The sequence below is a fragment of the Lemur catta genome, chromosome 14, assembly GCF_020740605.2.
Source record: "Lemur catta isolate mLemCat1 chromosome 14, mLemCat1.pri, whole genome shotgun sequence".
NCBI lineage: Eukaryota > Metazoa > Chordata > Mammalia > Primates > Lemuridae > Lemur > Lemur catta.
The window spans coordinates 48,292,875-48,311,999 of NC_059141.1; the positions used below are offsets into that span (position 1 = coordinate 48,292,875).

General features: G+C 40.0%; 1 protein-coding gene across 1 annotated transcript; it reads right to left on the reverse strand.

Annotated features, from left to right (window-relative positions):
• Positions 1–723: 723 nt before the first annotated feature.
• Positions 724–18,288, reverse strand: SAR1A (secretion associated Ras related GTPase 1A). Its single transcript, XM_045569338.1, has 7 exons — positions 18,178–18,288; positions 11,416–11,489; positions 11,184–11,303; positions 10,545–10,610; positions 7,392–7,495; positions 4,361–4,492; positions 724–3,181 (listed from the first exon to the last, which is right to left on the reverse strand). The coding sequence occupies exons 2-7, from the start codon at positions 11,471–11,473 to the stop codon at positions 3,065–3,067; spliced, it is 597 nt and encodes a 198-aa protein (XP_045425294.1). The 5' UTR covers positions 11,474–11,489; positions 18,178–18,288; the 3' UTR covers positions 724–3,064.
• Between the last annotated feature and the right edge of the window lie 837 nt (positions 18,289–19,125).

The window sequence follows — 19,125 nt, forward strand, 5'->3', positions numbered from 1 at the left end:
ACTGTTATGCGTCAGGGTTTTCTGTATTTACAGCAAACCACAGTACAGAAGTCCCAAGTCACAGCTAGCAACAAAGTGAGACCCCTTGAGTGCTTGGCTCATTGACTCAAACTTTAATCCTCATGTTCCACTTTGCCTCAAACAAAACAAACCTATTTACCTGTAGAATCCATGGCATCCTTACACAGTAACAGGGACAGAACACCTCCAACAATTTAATTCTTGGTGAAAAGAACCTGTTGCATCCTGGTGCCCATTCTATTTGTCCCAGTACTTTAGTTTTGGGATCTCATTTGGGGTTTTCTAAAAGCAAGTCTTCCTAAAAGCCTAGTAAATGCACAAGAACAGATTCCTTCCCCTATTTTACCAAATGTAGCATTCAATTGATTTTACTTTTGTGTTAAATAATGCATGAAACACAGCTAAACTAGCCTCAGTCCGTGCAAACACGTTATCCTGTTGCAGAGATGATTAACAACCCTGGGTCCACAGCATGTTCCCAGGCTCTCAAACAGTACTAAATGTATTACTTCTAATGGCCCAGCCTTTTTTTCCCTCTGGTGGCAAAATTCAAGCATCTCACATCCACCCTGAAAGTTCCTTCATATATGTTGGGAAGAACTTTTGTCTCCCTGCCTCCCTCCCGCCCCCAACTCCAAACAAATGGCATTGTTCAAACTTGGAACTCAGAACAAACCAATGCAAAAAAGAAAAAAAACAGCGTCTGTTTTAACTTTTTATTAAAATGCTTAGAATACAGATTGACTTTCTTTCATAAAGACTGTTTTACTCTTCCTGAAATAGGACATATGCACTCTGATAAAACAGAATGGAAAGTCTCAACTCATGGGAGTTCCCATACAAGGTTCTGATCCTGTGTTTGGAGCTAAGCTCCTCACAGCAGCTTCTTTCAGCTATCTTATTATAAGAATGGTGTTCTGTGGGACAAGAAATAGACTGATGCTAATTGACTTTTCAATTCCCTCTTTCTCCAGTGGAATAAACCACTTTCACAAGAGCTGCCCTATGTAGAACCCATAGTCTTCTACCTTGCAACAAAGTGATTAGGGAAAAATAGGGGAAAAAACAAAGTAAGAAAACTAACACTGAAGCAATCATACTTCTCATGTCTCTGAACAGAGAAGTATGAGTAACCTTTAACCAGAGGAAATAAAAAGATATGCAAGTTAACTACCTAGTTCATTCACGGTTAGCTAGATTTGTTCACTTAAGGCTTTAACACCTTTCCAAACCAATAATTTTGTCTTAATCCAGTCATGCTTGCTAATAAATGAAATGCATGCATTTCCCAGACATACACGTCATTGAGCCTCTGCATTCAGGACCTGGCAGTGAAAAAGTATGCTTTCCCAACAGGCCAGTACTGAAGACTAAGAATGAGAAATCCAACTAAAGAATGACACTCTCACCCCAGTAATGTTATCCACAGTTTCCCTACCTCACATTAAAAAGGAATCCATTGAATTTAGTTCAATCCTCCACAAATAAGCATCATTACAATTTTCAATTTTGAGGAAACTACCTCTAATCTTTTATTAAAGGAAAAGGGAATGAAGATATCCTCTCATGTTAAGACCATCTCCTATCTTCTCATCTTTTACTACAAGGGTAGAATATAGATTAAGATCATGAAAATCCAATTTCACACATGGCACTAAGAAAATGGAACGCTATAAAAATAATCTTCATCACCCTAGTGGGGATGCTGATGCTTTCACACTGGGTGTTCACTGACAATAAATGATGCTGCCTCCAAAGGAACAGTTCTACAGGCAGTTTTTGAGTTAATGTTTTTCCTAACTTATTTCTAAAATGGAGAAAGGCAATTTTATACCACGCCCCGCAAAAAAATCTGGAAAAGCTACAGATGTTAACTTTTACTTTAAACACCAATGAATGAAACAGGTGACTGATAAGGAGAAAAGATTTCAGAAAGAGTTCATGAACAGCCAAATCAAGACTAAATTCTGCAAGTGGAAATTTTAAAGCCCATCGAGTAAACCTTTCCTAAATTCAAACAATTACTACAATAACCCATTTGAAGTCCTCAACTCACAGAATTAGGAGCCTTTAAGCTGTTAACTTTGTCCTTTGTCCTCCTATTCAGAAAAATTTCCCCCTAGAATCTGTGCAAAAGTAACTGAGACACACCTGCAGTATGTGACAACATAAGAGATGGTCTCAACTCTTTCATGAGGTGAAAGTCACTTTTTATAATTCAAAATGAAAAAAGAAGGTGCTATAGAGAAATGAAATTTCACAACAGTATAAAAGCAAAGACTGGCTGAAATTTATAACTTTATAGGTAAAAATAATAATAACTCCCTCTGTAATTAACCCCTCCACAGTGACCAATCTACTACACATTCTGTGAGGAGCTTACCACAGTGGAAACCTGCAACTGCAAGGCCAGGGTTCTGCCCCTTTTCTAGCTCTCTGTGCACAAGGTGACGCCACCTACTAGGCAGTCGTAGAGACAGGTGAGCTCAGGGGAGCTTCTCTCCCCAACTTGCTAACTCAGCAGGAGTTAAGTTCACCCACCTGAGCCATGGCCTCCAATGTGTATCTGTCCATAAATTTATGAAGTATCTAAATACCACTCATTAGTTAAAAAAAAAAAAAAGAATAGAAAACTCTGGACCAAGTAACTTGTGAACTCAAAAATTAAGAGGGATACCAATTACATTAACAACACTTCCTTTAAAAAATAGAATCACTTTCTTTGAAATCAACCACAGTGGTGAGACGTGTTTTTCTTTTCAGGTGCCCCATGATGGCACACAGTTTTACCCGGCAAATTCTGCCAGCTGCCAAGTCCCGGGATCCTGACCTGCACCAGCACATGGGGCAGCGTTACCTCCCAACAGTGTGGAGAAGAGCACATGTCACCACTGGGCGATGAGAGAGTTGACAAAGACTCTTGGCTTCTCAACGCCAGACTTGGTTGGAGAGCTTTCCTTGTTGTATTAGAAAAGTTCGTGAGGAAGCTGTGAATAGGATCAGTCCAGAGAAGTAAAGCTCTTTTATTTTCACTGTCCAAACATCAGTCAATGTACTGGGAGAGCCAGCGGAAACCCTCGCCGTAGCCTTGCCTCTTGAGCACACTGCACATGAACACTTCCATAGGGCGGGCATTCAGCTCCTTCAGGGTCACATTCCCCTAATGGAGGCAAAACCAAGAAAGGCCTGTTAGCATCTTCATGGTGGAAAAGCTTAAAAGGGTGATTACTACAATCATTCCTTAAAAGCAAATCTAAGTAGGTATTAATTATAGAAATGTGGTCAAGGCCATACAGAAGACTTCCCCAGGGTTTCTTGTGTTCGGGATAGAATAAGCAGCACAGTTCTATTCCCAGCCTCTCTCCCTGAAGAGCACTTTCTTTGAACACTCAACATTCATCTGGAGAGTTATGGCAGCAAACCAAGGAAAAGCTACTGGGTCCCTCGGAACCAGCATGCCGTTTGATGGACAAAAGAGGTCTGAGACTGTTTAGAACTGATAACGGGTGGCATCCAGAAAACTAAGAATTCATGTGTAAACAACATTCATGCAAAAGAAGAGAAACTAAATGAACTAAAAGAGAACTAAAAGAAACAGATAACTAAGAAGAGGCGAGACTAAGGAACTGTAAAAAAGTCAGAAAGTTATCACAGATCACAGAACAGGAAGATTTTTAAAAATTATATATGCCAAAATCTCAAGCTGAAAAGATCAGAATGATTCCTGCTTAATTTAATCTGATCTAGATTTTTCTCTCTCATAAGCCTGCTTTTCTACAACAGAGTCCTCCTTCCAACTGAAGATGGCATAACCTGATCTGGAAGATGAGTTTTATTCCTGGTTTTATCACTAAACTTGCTATTAGACCTGAACAAATCACTCTGTTTCCTCACCTGCAAAATGCAGATAATACTCCTACCCCTCTCAGCAAGCAGCACGGAGGAAAATCAAGTGCTTTGATTTCAATGCTTGGAAAGTGAAATAAATAATTACTCTTCTTCATAACCTGAAATCTCCAGTTCAAAAAAAATTCATTTCTGCTTAAGGGCTCTTTCAAAAGAGATTTCTCAGAATCAGATTTGAAAGATAATTAGAAAATTCTTAAAGGAGTAAGTTTGCCTTTTCTACCATTTCCTTCTGCCTCAAATACCTGAGGAATGAATCCAATCAGAAAATGGTTAAAGATAGAACATGCTCCTGCCTTCAGCAAGCTTACAAAATACCCAGAAGTAAAACAAATCCTAAGCCTGTTTAAACTTTTGAAAGAAAAGGATAATCTAGACAGCAAAACGTCACGTTTTAAAAGCTGTGAATGTCCCCTGAAGATTTTTCTCTTACCTTTCCTGTGGTCTGTCCATAAAGCCCAAATATCTCACGGAGTTTTTCTTCACTGATTGCATCTGTTCTGTCAATTTTGTTACCCAAAATAAGGATTGGCACATTGGATATTGTTTCGTCAGTCATTAAAGCCTAAAGACAAGATAAACAAATAAGAGCCAAGTGAGGAATCTATAAAAGCCCACCAGATAATGAACTCTGACTTCTACTATCCTTATAAGGCATTAAGTATAAAGTAAAAATCTGATCTTTATATCTGAGTGATTAAAGGTTCATCTTGACATTATACAACACTCTTGACAGTAGATAAAAGTCCCTTAAGTGCCTCAAAATAACTAAAACTTAAGGCTATTTACAAGGCAGAACTGCCCCAACCTTAACTTGTGAGCTAATTCACTCATTCACAGACTACCCTAAGGATATCCATTGAGCACAGTTCTAAATAATGAATGCTCTGGGTAGAGAGTCTCAAAGATGACTACCGGAAGTCCCTAAGTATTCACTGGGTGCCCAGTGTATGCAAAGAACTATCTCAGGCACTGAGAGGGATACAAAAGGTAAGGTAAGACACACCCCTGTCCTCAAGAAATCCTTGGTCTATGTTCATATTTATGTTAACAAAGCTAAGTTAAGAACACGACATAGTGAATTATTCAGTGTCACAATGAAGGGCGACAGAATATTAATATTAAAACAAGTTCAGGGAAATAAAATGGCAATTTTGGGCTTGAGGAAAGTCTTAGCAAAGATCTGGAACCCAGTAAGGAAGGGCAGCATTTAGGAGAAAAGGAAAAGGAAAAAATAAACAGCTTAGCAGTAGGGTGAGAATTCAGGAAGCCACACAGAGTATTGTGTGGCTGGACTAAAGCATTTATATTGATAAGCAGTGACAAAGTAAATGGGATGGGAAAGGATGACCCACATTATAGTACCAGTCTGAGGGGTTAGCTGCAACAGATCATAAAGAGCACAAATCCACAAGTTAGTGAATAAAATCTATACTTGCTGTATAATGAATTCAAAGAATATCTGTGGTGCCCATATAAGAGATGATGATCCATCCTAAGGTAGAGCATTCAATGAATAGTGCAGGAGGCTTTTTAAAGAAAGAAGTAAAGAGATCAATGTCTAAATGATAATGAAGACAAAGAATCAAAGCTGGCACAGAACTCAAGCCTGGGCATCTATTTCCCACCAACAGAAAGGCTAGGAAGGAAAGCAGAATTGAAGGGATAAAGGGAGAATGTGCTTTGACCATATTGGTTCCTACCATGTAAGTTCACAGACTGCTGGGAGAGACCTGTAAGAAAATCGCTAAAGACAACAGACATTGGCAAGGTGGGGAGTCTAATGCAGTCTGAGAGGTCAGGAAAGCCTTCCTAGAAGTGGCTATATCTGAACTCTGAGGTCTCTAAAGGACATTTAAAAATTTACCAGCAAAAAGGGGTTGAGGGGTGGGTATAGGTGAGAAAGCCAGGCAAGAATAGCTACTTGTGCATTTTCAAGGAAGTGTAAGTTGTTTTCTTTGTTTGGAATATAGGTCAAGCTAGACAGTAGAAAGAAAGGAAGCTATAGAAATAAACAAAGGGAGGATTATGGAAGATCTTATGTGATATGCAAAAGATTTATAGATTTTATCCTGAAAATGATAGAGAACTATCAAAGGATATTAAGCAGGGCGATGACAAATCTGAGAAAGTACCTTACAGCATTCAATGTATATCAGGGTTATGGTGGAATCTACAATAATTCACTAGTTTCTGGACTATATGTCCAGATAGGTGGTAGGAGAAGGTGAATAGTTCCATTATATGAAAACAGAATCAATACGTGGAGTTATCTAGTAGGCGGTATCACATATGAGACCGGAGCTCAGGAAGGGTCTAGATGAGATAAATCCATTTCATTTCAGAGTCATTGATAGGTAGGTGCCAGATGAAGGAACGGGAGTAAATGAGACCAGCTTGGGAGAAAATATGGACCCTGATTAACACCAATATTTAAGGACTAAGCAGAGGAACAACTGATTGTGAAAGAGACTGAGAAGTATCAGCCATAGAGACAGCACCAAAATTAAGAGTATAAAAGGGAGTTTAAAGAGAGAGAGAATGGCCAGTACCAAGAGATCAAGTAAGATAAGGACTGCCTGGCAGGCAATTCTACATGAGATTAGAACTATAGATGTCAGAAACATACTTACAAACAACTTTGAGATAGGTTCAAATTGCCACGAACCAGAATACAGGGAGGCAGTGACAAATCAAAGAGAAAGAAGACATATAGGATGAAGGAGTAGGGATAACAAAGGCAGTACTGCAGAAACCATCAAGTCAAGAAAATGCAATGTTGACAAAGGAGAAAACTTGAAGTGATGTTATCAAAGGATGAATGGGATCAAAACTGAAGACTGAGAACAGACTGTGAAGGTCTGGCAAGTCATCCAGTGGGAGCGTGGGTAGGAACAACCTGAGAACGCAGATTCAGAAATGTAAAGAACGATCTGGGGAGGGGATGGCTGATGAGAAATTACTTAATGGGCACAATGTACACTATGCAGGTGATGGATACCCTAAAGCCCTGATGTGACCACTACAAAATCTATGCTTGTGACAAAATTGTACTTGTACCCCATAAATTTATACAAATTTAAAAAATGTAAAGAACTCTAATATCTTTTAGTGTTTCACTACTACTCATAAAGAGTATAAAGAATATGCCAACACTACTTATAGAGTGATTACACATGATACGTGAAAGGGAACACCATTTATTATGCTGAGACAACAGGCATAAATGAGGAATGTCCTAAGCAAACTGGGCCATAGAGTTACCCTATGATATAAACAACAAAGTTATTCAAGTTCAAGCTTAATTTCCTCAGGACACTGAAAAGCAATGTCTTAGATTTTAAAACATTTTCTTCCTACAACTAGGATTTTTCACTAAATGTTAAATACGATTAAGTACTGGCACTACTGAGCTATATTCCTTAAAAGAAATAGAGGCCAAAAGGGGAAATATATAAACATACATTAAGCTCAACTTTGGATTCCATGAGGCGAGAATGATCAGCACAGTCCACCAGAAAGACAATCCCATTAATTGCTGGGAGATAATTTTTCCAAACCCGTCGTGCTAAAAGACAAATGTGTAGTTGTATCAATTAAAAAATATATATTTTAAAAATGAATACCCTAATGGTCGAATGGTGGCCAGGTTTCAATAAGATTAGACTCCCCATAGATTTCTCAAAGTCCTGGCCAGCAATAATTAAGTCAGAACAGAGGATGCAAACTGATGGTCCATGAGCTGAATGTGATTGTTGTAAATTTGAAAATCAGAGTTTCTGCCTTCCTTGAAAAATTGCAACATTTGGCAATCCTATGTCTACTTACACACATGCCAATAATCAGCTGAAAATGAATGGTGGCTGCCCGTTTGGATGATGTCTGAGCTCTTCAGTTTGCCAAAATTTCCACTACTCCCTGCTTGCTGTCTTACACCCAGTCAATTTTACTCACTTAAATGAACTGGCTTGCCCGTGGAACAAATTTAGTTTGCAACCTCTGAGTTAAAACATCAGGATACAAATTAATTATCCCTATTACTTTAGTCCCAAGTTAGTTTCTAACTAACTAGTGTGTGGGTGTGCTGATACACTTATTGGCACAGCCCTCAGGTGGGACTAGGCCTGAGGAGTGGTTGAAGTCTCCAGGCCAGCTGCATCAGCCTCCCATATTTATCCCAGCATGCCTTATAAACATTACTTTTATTTGTGACATAAAGTGGGAAAAGTTGGGAAGCAGTGCCTCAATTGTATTACAATTTCTAAGTCGTTCATTTCTAGTCCTTGCAATGTGATAAATAAGGAAGCAACTCTTCATCAGTTAATAACGCTTACCTCTGAAGAGTGGGACTGGGAAGGAGAGTTGGGGGAACTTTCACTTTCCGTATTTCTGTATGATTGAGTTTGATACACTGAAACTTTACTGTTTCATAAGTTAAAATTTTAAAGGTACACAAATAAAAAAAGGAAACCTCCAGATGTACAGTATTTTAGTAACTTCTGTAAAATGGTGGCTGGGTTATTAGTATGTTTGTTAAGTAAATTCTCCTCAGCCAAACAAAGCCAAACTATATACACATGAAGACATTTCCCTTCTTTCTTTAAAAAAACCTGAAAGCTAAATTTGTCACACTAAATAATCTACAACTCCCAGTTCAGGTATTTAAAACCATCTGGTGTCTACTCCTTCCGCATTTTCCAGATGGTCTTGGTTCAGTCTTATCTCACTCTGAATTTAAATGTCTAAGTAGTTACAAATCCTTTTGTGGAAGAAGCAGAAAAGACACCACATACTCATTCCCACCCAAATGAAAATAATGTAAGCTCATTATAGGAAAAAAGGAAACAAATAATTTATAATCAATCCATCAAAATACACCCCCTCTTAATGTTTCGGTATATTTTCTTCCAATCTTTTTTCTTTACAGGTATTTTAAATGATTATGACCATACTACATTTCAGGATATAAATATTAAGTGAATAAAATAAATGTAATTATATGCTAATGAAATCAACTATAAAATTATTAGGCTGAACCATTAGAAATGACCAATATTCTATTTACTTTCTTTTTCTTGAAATAGGGTCTTGCTTTGTCACCCTGGCTGCAGTACAATGGCATCAGCATAGCTCACTGCAATCTCAAACTCTTGGGCTCAGGAGATCTGCCTGCCTCAGCCTCCCAAGTAGTCCCAAGTAGCTGGGACTAAAGGCCCAGGCTACTATACCTGGCTAATTTTTATATTTTTTATAGAGACAGGGTGTCCTTATGTTGCCCAGGCTAGTCTTGAACTCCTGGCCTCAAGTGATCCTCCCACCAGGGCCTCCCAAATTATTAGGCATGAGCTACCACATCTAGCCTTTTTTTTTTTTTTCCCCTAAGAGGCAGGGTCTCTGTCACCCAGGCTGGACTACAGTGGTGCAATCATAGCTCACTACAGTCTCAAACTCCTGGAATCAAACAATCCTCCTGCCTTGGTCTTCCAAAGTGCTGGGATTACAGCATGAGCCACCACGCCTGGCTATTACTTTTAGTTGTCTACTAATTATAAACATGGATATATGCTGAGTTATTTAACGATATATATTTTTAAAACTATATTACATTCAACCTAATACAGTGTTTCAAAAGGAGACTTCTCAACTCAATTTGACAACAAATTAGTAAATCTGACAGTATCTATAGTTTCTTTTCCCTACCTTCCCAGAATATTTATTCCTACATCTTAAATGTTTTACTTCTGCATCCAGAGTCTTGCCAAATGTAAATGAAGTGTCCACTAGATAAAGATGCCCATTTTGTCTGTCCTTAAAACACATGCAAGACACCTGATAGGAATCTGGGAATCAAACAGACATAGCCTAAGTAAGGCAAAAAGCACTTATGAGGAAAGCAAAAAGGTAGAAGAAACTATTCTACCAACGGTCCCAAATGGGTAGAGTATATAAAATATCAACTTAGATCAGAGTGGCCACATGTAGACACTGTATTATTTTTGTAACTTTGACAAGTCTGAAATTACTTACAAATAATCAGTTGATTTCCTACATACTTACACTCCACTGAATAAAAAACACAAAAGGGACTTGATAATATAATATGTGATACTGTGTTGGACTTGTTCAAGAGGAAAAAATGCTATAAAAGAGATTAGTGAGACAACCAACCCCCAAAAAGAGAATATACACTACAGAGCAGATAAAAATAAAACTTCCTGGATTTGATAACTATTATGATTATTAAGAATATTAGGGAATATTCTTTGTTCTTAGGAAATAGGCACTACAGTGTTAAGGGGTTAAAGTGGCATGATATAATCACAAATGGTTCAGAAAAAGTAAACATTAATATGTATTATAGACAGAGGAGACTAATAAATCTGGGCAAAATGTATATGTGAGTGGAGTTCCCTGTATTATTTATGCAATTTTTGAGAAGTTTGAAATTACTTAAAAATATTAAGTGAATAAAACAACTTCATTTAAGTATTATAAGACCCCATTCCTAAATGCAAATAATATAAAAGGTAAAAATAACACATTGCTTTAAAAAGGGGGGGGAGGCACACAAAATGAACCACAAGTCAATACCAAGCTTCCCCTGAGTCGTCTCTTACCTTGCTCATGCCCACCAAGATCAAAAGTTGTAAAAGTCATTCCAGCAATTGTCAGCTCTTCTGATGCTGAAAAATTGTTTAAAAAAAGAAAGAAATTTCTCAATCCAACGAGGCCCAACTACTAGTACCATAAGCCAATAACAATACAAAACTTAACAAAACTTTCACCTTGTAAAGAAAAGGATACAAAAAGCCAGGCATGGCAGCCCACGCCTGCAGTCCTAGCTACTAAGAAGGCTGAGGCAGGAGGATCGCTTGAGCCCAGGAGTTCGAGACCAGCTCGGGCAACAGTGACACTCCATCTCAACAAAAATAGAAAAAGAAAAGAATACAAGGGTGAAAATGCCCTTAAACTATTCTAAAAGCCAAAAGCTTTTCTCCAAGGTGTTTTTCTCCTTCTTGGGTGCAGATATGGGAGATGTGTCCCATTACAGGACCAGTGACAAAACATGATGACAAAGTTCCAGAGGTTTAGACCCACAAGTATGTGACCTGAGTGTGTCCTATATGGAGTATTTTCAACTGAGTTGGCTTTTGGGACCTCAGTTAATACAAGAACTAAATCAACTACAGATTCATTCTGCAAGCCTGACAATGATCTTCAAAGATCAAACGGTCACCTGGTATTTTCAAACCTACTCGGATGCAGTGTTGGAACGTGTTGGCCCAATCTGTCATCTTTGAGCATGTGAAGAAGAGTGGTTTTTCCTGCATTGTCCAAACCCAAGAATACAAGTTTTCCAGATTTCTTGTAGAGTCCTAAAAGAAAAAAAATTGTTAACATAAATTTGCTCTCTACATACCAAACCCTGTTTGTATTTAAATTGCTGAAGGAAATGCACAAAGTTTGAAACCTTGAAAATGGCTTTACCTAGGAACTGGAGCACACTGCTGAAGCCATTGTAGATCCACTCGAAGATGAAAGACATTATTAATGCTTACTACCTGTATAAAATATCAAAGTAGCAAATATTAGCTTTCTGAATGCCAGTATAGTTCTAGAGAAGTTACCTCTCATTCCCTGGCCCTGATGGCATGTTCACACTCCCATGTTTTCAGGCATAAGAAAGTGAAGAAGATAAACTCCCTCCCTCTTGAGACTTATAGATTTTGCAACCTGCAGGGAAGCCTCTAGAATCCTCCTATCTGTACAAACTCCTGGTTTCCTAATAGTTTTCAATCTATAATACCCAGAGACCAATCAGCCTTGAACTTACTGAGAAAGGCTACGTTGGTCTTAATATTTATTTCTGTACCTTTAAGCTTTAGCATAAAAGAAAAGGAAAAGAAAAAGTGAAACCAGCTAGTTGGAGACAAAGTGAATTAATGTTTCCACTGTCATCTATTTATTTGGGCAGCAAAGATACCCAGATTTTCTGTCTTTTAGATAATGGAACACAAGGATGTTTTCAGTGTAGACAACACAGCCTTCTGTTGGAAGAAGATGCCATCTACAACTTTCACAGCAAGGGAAGTCAATGCCTGGCTTCGAAGCTTCAAAGGAGTTAAATATCTACATGCATATCTCATTTTATTGTACTTTGCAGATAATGAGCTTTTTACAAATGGAAGGTTCATAGTAACCCCGCATCAGTAAGTCTGTCAGCACCATTTTCCAATAGCATGTGCTCACTTTGTGTCTCTATGTCACATTTTGGTAATTTTCACAATGTTTCAAACTTTTTCATTATCATTATATCTGTTATGGTGGTCTGTGATCAGTGATCTTCGATGTTACTGTTATAATTGTTTTGGTGCACCATGAACCACACCCATAGAAAACAGCAAACTTAATAAATGTTGTGTGTATTCTGACTGCTCCACCAACCGGCAGTTCCCCTGTCTCCCTCTCCTCAGGTCTCCTTATTCTCTAAGGCACAACAATATTGAAATTAGGCCAATTAATAACCCTACAATGGCCTCTAAATGTTCAAGTGAAAGGAAGAGTCTCACATCTCTCACTTGAAATCAAAGCTAGGAATGATTAAGCTTAGTGAAGAAAGCATGTCAAAAGCCTAGACCAGCTGAAAGCTAGGCCTCTTGCACCAGTTAGCCAAGTTGTAAATGCAAAGGACAAACTATTCAATTGTATGGAGACTGAGAGAGGTGAGGAACCTGCAGAAGGAAAGTTGGAAGCACGCAGATGTTGGTTCATGAGGCTGAAGAAGCCGTCTCCATGACATAAAAGTACAAGGTAAAGTAGCAAATGCTGATGTAGAAGCTACAGAAAGTTATCCAAAAGATCTAGCTAAGATAATTGATGAAGATGGCTACGCCTAAACAGATTTTCAGTATAGACAAAACAGCCTTCTATTGGAAGATGCCATCTACAACTTTCATAGCAAGAGAAGTCAATGCCTAGCTTTGAAGCTTCAAAGGATAAGCTGACTCTCTTGTTAGGGGCCCATGCAGCTGGTGACTTTAAGTTGAAGCAAATGCTTACTGACCATTTCAAAAATCCTAAGGCCTTTAAGAATTATGCTGAATCTACTCTTCCTACAGCCTATCTGTTTACAGCACGGTTTACTAAATATTTCAAGACCACTCTTGAGACCTACTGCTCAGAAAAAGATTCCTTTCAAAATATTACTGCTCATTGACAATGTACTCACTCACCCAAGAGTACTGATGGTGATGTACAAAGAGACGAATATCGTTTTCATGCCTGCCAACACAAATATCTATTCTCCAGCCCAGGGATCAAGGAGTCATTTTGACTTTCAAGTCTAATTATTTAAGAAATACATTTTGTAAGGCTATGACTGTCATAGATAGTGATTCCTCTGATGGATCTGGACAAAGTAAATGGAAATCTTCTGGAAAGGATTCACCATTCTAGACACCATTAAGAACATTTGTGATTCATGTGAGGAGTCAAAATATCAACATTAATAGGAGTTTGAAAGAACCTGATTCCAACCCTCGTGGATGACTCTGAGGGCTTCAAGACTCCAGAGGAGGAAGTAACTACAGATGTGGTGGAAATAGCAAGAGAACTAGAATTAGAAGTGGAGCCTGAACAGGCAAGGTGGCTCACACCTATAATCCCAGCACTTTGAGAGGCTGAGGTGGGAGGATCACTTCACGCAAGGAGTCTGAGACCAACCTGGGCAATATAAGGAGACCTGTATCTCTATAAAAAACACAAAAATTAGCCAGGCATGGTGGCATGGGCCTGTAGTCCCAGCTGCTTAGGAAGCTGAGGCAGGAAGATCCCTTAAGCCCAGGAATTCGAGGATACAGTGAGCTATGATGGTGCCACTGTACTCTAGCCTGGGCAACAGAGTGAGATCCTGTCCCTGAAAAATAAATAAGTAAGTGAGTGGAACCTGAAGACATGACCGAATTGCTGCAATCTCACAATAAAACTTGAACAGATGAGGAGCTGCTTCTTATGAATGAACAAAGAGGCCAGGAGCGGTAACTCATGCCTGTAATCCCAGCACTCTAAGAGGCTGAGGCATGAAGACTGTTTGAGGCCAGGAGTTCAAGATCAGTCTGGGCAAAATAGCAAGATCCCATCTCTATAAAAAATTCTCTAAGAATTAGCCAGACACAGTGGAGCACCCCTTTAGTCCCATCTACTTGGGAGGCTGAGGTGGCAGGATTGCTTGAGCCCTGGAGTTCAAGGCTGCAATGAGCTAGATCATTGCTCCACTGCACTCCAACCTGGACGACAGAGCAAGATCCTATCTCTTAAAAAAAAAGAATAAATGAGCAAAGAAAGTGGATTCTTTTTTTTTTTCCCACTCTGATCCAAGTCCCAGAAAATGATTTATTGAGATGGAAATCTACTCCTGATGAAGATGTTGTGAATACTGTTGAAATGACAACAAAGAGTTCTAATATTACATAAACTTAGTTGACAAAGCAGAGGCAGGTTTTGAGAGTACTGACTTTGATTTTTGAAAGAAATTCTAACGTGGGTAAAATGCTATCAAACAGCACCACATGCTACAGAGAAATCTTTTGTGAAAGGAAGAGTCAATTGATATGGCAAACTTCGTCTTATTTTCATAAATGGCCAGAATCACTGCAACCTTCAGCAATCAACACCCTCAGTGAGCAGACATCAACATGAAGGCAAGACCCTCCACCAGCAAAAAGATTATGATTTGCTGAAGGCTCAGATGATTATTACCAATTTTTAGCAAGAAAAGTATTTTTTAATTAAGGTATATACATTGTTTTTTAGACATAAGACTACTGCACACTTAATAAACATAAAAGTATAAACATAACTTCTATATTCACTGGCAACCCAAAGTAGTTGTGTGACTCACTTTATTGTGATACTTGCTTTATTGCGGTGGTCTGGAACCAAACTTGCAATATCTCTGAGGTATGCCTGTACTTTCTTCTGTCACTGTGGGACTCACTCCTCTACTAGGCAGCTGCTCATTCACATTCCCGAGATACACCACTGCTGTCTACCAGTTAGCAACAGCTCTAGGAAATCAGTCCCATCAATAATGTGGATCAATCTCATCAATAGTCTGGATCAAAATGCCATATAGATGAACTACGTAGAAAATAAAATTGAAAAGCATATTGACCTAAATGAAAAGCATATTTACCTATCCTTGCAAACAGCTCTAAAATCCGAAGTCCTCCAAAATCCTATTAGCTGGCACAATTTGCCCTGTTCCATTTACCAATGCTATGTCTTTTAAACAATATTTGTTTCACCTCTCTTGCAGATACGTGTCCCTACTTATAAAGAGACAATATCACTATTTTAGAGAAACATGAAGGGATAAGAAGAGAATCCTTTCATAATGTGAATAATCAAGCCCCAACCTGCTTTACAAATATGAATTTTCTTTAAAAAAGAATAGCTGTTCAGGATATAGCAACAGGTTCCTAAGCAAGTACATATCTTAATTAGTACTGATATTAAACACCACTTCTTTGGTTGTTTCCCATAGGCCTAGACAAAACTAACCATGATCCAAAGCAACTAAAAGGTCCACATACATTGGTAATAAGCAAAAGGAACTGAGTGAAGTTAAGAGGGGAGGATCTAGAGGCCTTGGTAGGTCTTAAGGATTCTCAGTCAGCATTTCCTGGTCATGCTGAATTTTTGCCTCAACATCTCAGATTTGGTGCAGAAAAAAGGAAGATCTCCACTTTTACTTCTCTCCATCAGCAGGAACATCTGAACACAAGGCTTTATACCAGATGTGACCAACTGTAATCAAACAAGACTTTCAGGAACAGTAACCTATAAAAGGGTTACCTACAAAAATCCACCTATCTTCATTCAAAGAATGCTGGATGAAGAGTAAACTAAAAAATAGAGACACTATGTTTTTTGGTTTTCATCTAATTACTGGGTTTTTAACAGGCCTATGGCCTGACCTATTAATTTTAGGGCCTGATTAGTGCTTACTTTTCATGACTCTTACAATAGAGAGCCAAATAAGGCTTGGGAGTTTGGATGGAGGTACAGACTAAGCTTTTATGAAAATATACTAAATGAGGTTTTTGTTGTTGCGGGGTTTTTTGGTTTTTTTGCCCTTTTCAGTAACATTCAAATATATTTTGGCAGAAAGACAGACCACATTAAACACGTTAAATAACAGTTCTGTCCGGAAACTAAACCTGTACTTTAAGTAGTCCTATAACTTAAACATACTTACAAAGTTCCATGCTTAAGCTCCCATTTACTATAGATAAGTAAAAGAACAATGCACCTTTCCCCTGCACCTCCCCCAAACCAGACATCCTTCCCTCCTTTTCTCAATCTACCACTTGGAGAAGTGCAGCTCACCTTTAGAGAGCACCCCTCATTAGGGTCACTCCCAATCTCATCACTCTTTACAACCCAACACATCTATATACGCTCCTACTACACTGGTTTGCAGATACTTTATAGACTCTAAAAATTTTACATCACTTTGGAAGAATTCCTAATTAGGTGAATTCTGCAAAGGTGACAAAGGGAAAACCCCACACTAACAAATTTTTCATGGCAATAGAACTACTTTAATTTTCCAATTTATTTTCCCATGACATCCCTGTTTTAAAAACCATACAATTCATCCCTCCAAAATGATCTATGGAGAGCAGCTGCAGAAATTTTTCAGGTGTGTTAAAAATAATAATAATAATAACCCTTACTAAATCCAAAGAGTTGGGTTGTACTGCTACCCAAAGTTAAAGATATGGCCTTGATGGCTCCTCTCTCCTTGAGATCTTAGTACCAACTAATCAGTAGTTTTACAATTTATATACTACCTGCACACACACCTCATTTCATCCTCACACCAGCTCTACCAGGCAGGGATCATTTAGCCTCATTTAACAAGATGAAGGAAGATGCAGACACTCCTACGTTAGCTGACTTGCCCAAGATTGCTCAGCTGAAAAACTAACAGTGCCAGGACTTAAACCCTCAGCTTTTAACACCAAAGTCTAAGCTCTTCTGTTAAAAGTATATAAAACTCAACTCCAAATCACAAAATTGCTTAAAAAACATAAAACTTCCTCAACCCATCGACTACACAGATGATAATATTTCGAAGTTTTCTTCCTTGTAATTCATCACACCTTTTCGATGGTGTTTTAATAACTAGCATTATATTTATTTTCTATTCTTGATCCAGTCTACCACCTTAAGGCAAGTTAGAAAACTCTAAAATTTAAGAGTTGTAAGCTATCAGTAAAAACACCACTAATGTACCCAAAATGAAAACTTGCACATTTCAGGACTGATTCAAACAAATAGAAAGGAAGAGCACCAAACTGGCCATCAGCCAATTTAAAAATTTACATATTACTTCTTATGCATACTCAACTTTAAGACACTATTCCATAGATCCGGGTACCAGGCAGCTGGCTTTTAGCTAAAAAAAAAGTCTGCTTAGCTGCAGGGTAAATGTCAAAGGTAACCACATAGCAAATATCTCTCAGTCCCCTTTCGCAATCAAAGCAGATGGACTCAGGATAAAGAAAAAACAAGAGCAAGGAAGAATACTAACAGAGACAATTTAGTGCCGACCCTCACAAATGTGCCCCTCATTCCTCGGCTAGAAACGTGAAGAAAACACTAATTTATTTAAAATGCACGTGACGGAATTTTTCCATGCACAGACGAGACAAGGGAAGTCAGGTGGAAGGAGAAAATATAGGGTTTGATCCAGGACAGGAGATGATATCCGAGAACTGACGTGGGGGGAACCCTGGACTAGGGGCCCGTACACCTGGTTCCAGTGCTCACACTTGCCAGCTGCGGGGCCTTGGCGAGCCTCAGTGCCTGGGCCTGTAAAATAAGGATAATCAAGGGCTTCCACCCGAAGGCTGAGAGGCTCATCCAAGACAGAGGACATGAAGCCGTTCTGTAAATCTGAGCGCAAAGTACAGACAAGAAAACTGCCATCCGGCTCAGTAACAGCAAGACCCCCAAGCGGAACGCAGGTGGACCCTATACCCCAGAGGCCAGCAGGGGATGGAGGAGACCCGGCCGAGTCGGCCCGTCCCCGCCCAGAACCAGCCCGGCGGCCCCACAGAACCGCCTGCGTGTCACTTCCCTCCCCAACTCCGCCAGGGCGGCCTCCGCCCCGACTCCCCCACCGTCCACCCCAGCCCCTCTGGCTCTGGCCCCCTCCCCTGACGCCGCCCCCTAACTCACAACCCGGCGGGGCTCCTCCGGCAGCGGCGGGCGGCTAAGACCCTCTCTCACGGCACACGGACCAGCAGCACCCGGGACCGCCAGCTACTCGCCGGATGTACGTCACGCCTCCTCCCCCGAGACTTCCGGGCGCGTGCTTGCCCTCCCCCCGCCCCTTCGGAACGTCACGCCGCTCTGCCTGGTGCCGCCCTACCAGCGACTCCAGCTGCGGAGAGGCGGGCATAGGGCGCGGCGGAGCGCGCCCGCGGGTGGGCCCGACGTGGCCCCGCCCACTCCCGGAGGGGGAGCAGGCCGCGCGAGACGTGGCAGTGCCGGGACCCAGCGGGCGGGGCGGGGGCCTGGCGTGCCCTGGTGGCCTCGGGCTTTCGGCTGCTGGTGTCATCTTTCCTGCGTTCGCTTGGCGCACCGGGAAAGTCCGGAGTAGCGGCCGAATGTTGGGTAGGTTCTGGGAAAGAAGAGCTGACCTTGGGGCCCACCCAAGGTGTGTCCCACCAAGCTTTCCCTTTAAGTCACATTTTCCCTGCTGGGGGTGGCCTGTGTTTTAAAAGAAGAAGCCATTATTTATTGTGCGCTTAAGTTCCAGGCGGTGCACTGGGTGTTTTACACGCTTTGTCTCATTTAACCTTCTTTGCAGTCCTATGAAGCAGATACTGTTATTATCTCCATTTTACAAATGAGGGAACCGAAGTTCAGGATAGTCTGTTAACCAAGCTGAAAGTCATACAGCTAAGTGGCAAGGCAACATGTTGGCCCCCACTGTACTTCGCATGCATTTTCCCACTCAATTCTGAGGACAGCCCTATGAGATTGATATTGTTATTACTCCCGTTTTACAGAAAAGAGTCAAACTGAAAGATAAATGGTGTTTTTAAATAGGAAGACTCAATATCGTGAAGATCTCGATTTTCCTTTAAAATTATAGATGTAGGCCAGGCGGGGTGGCCTATA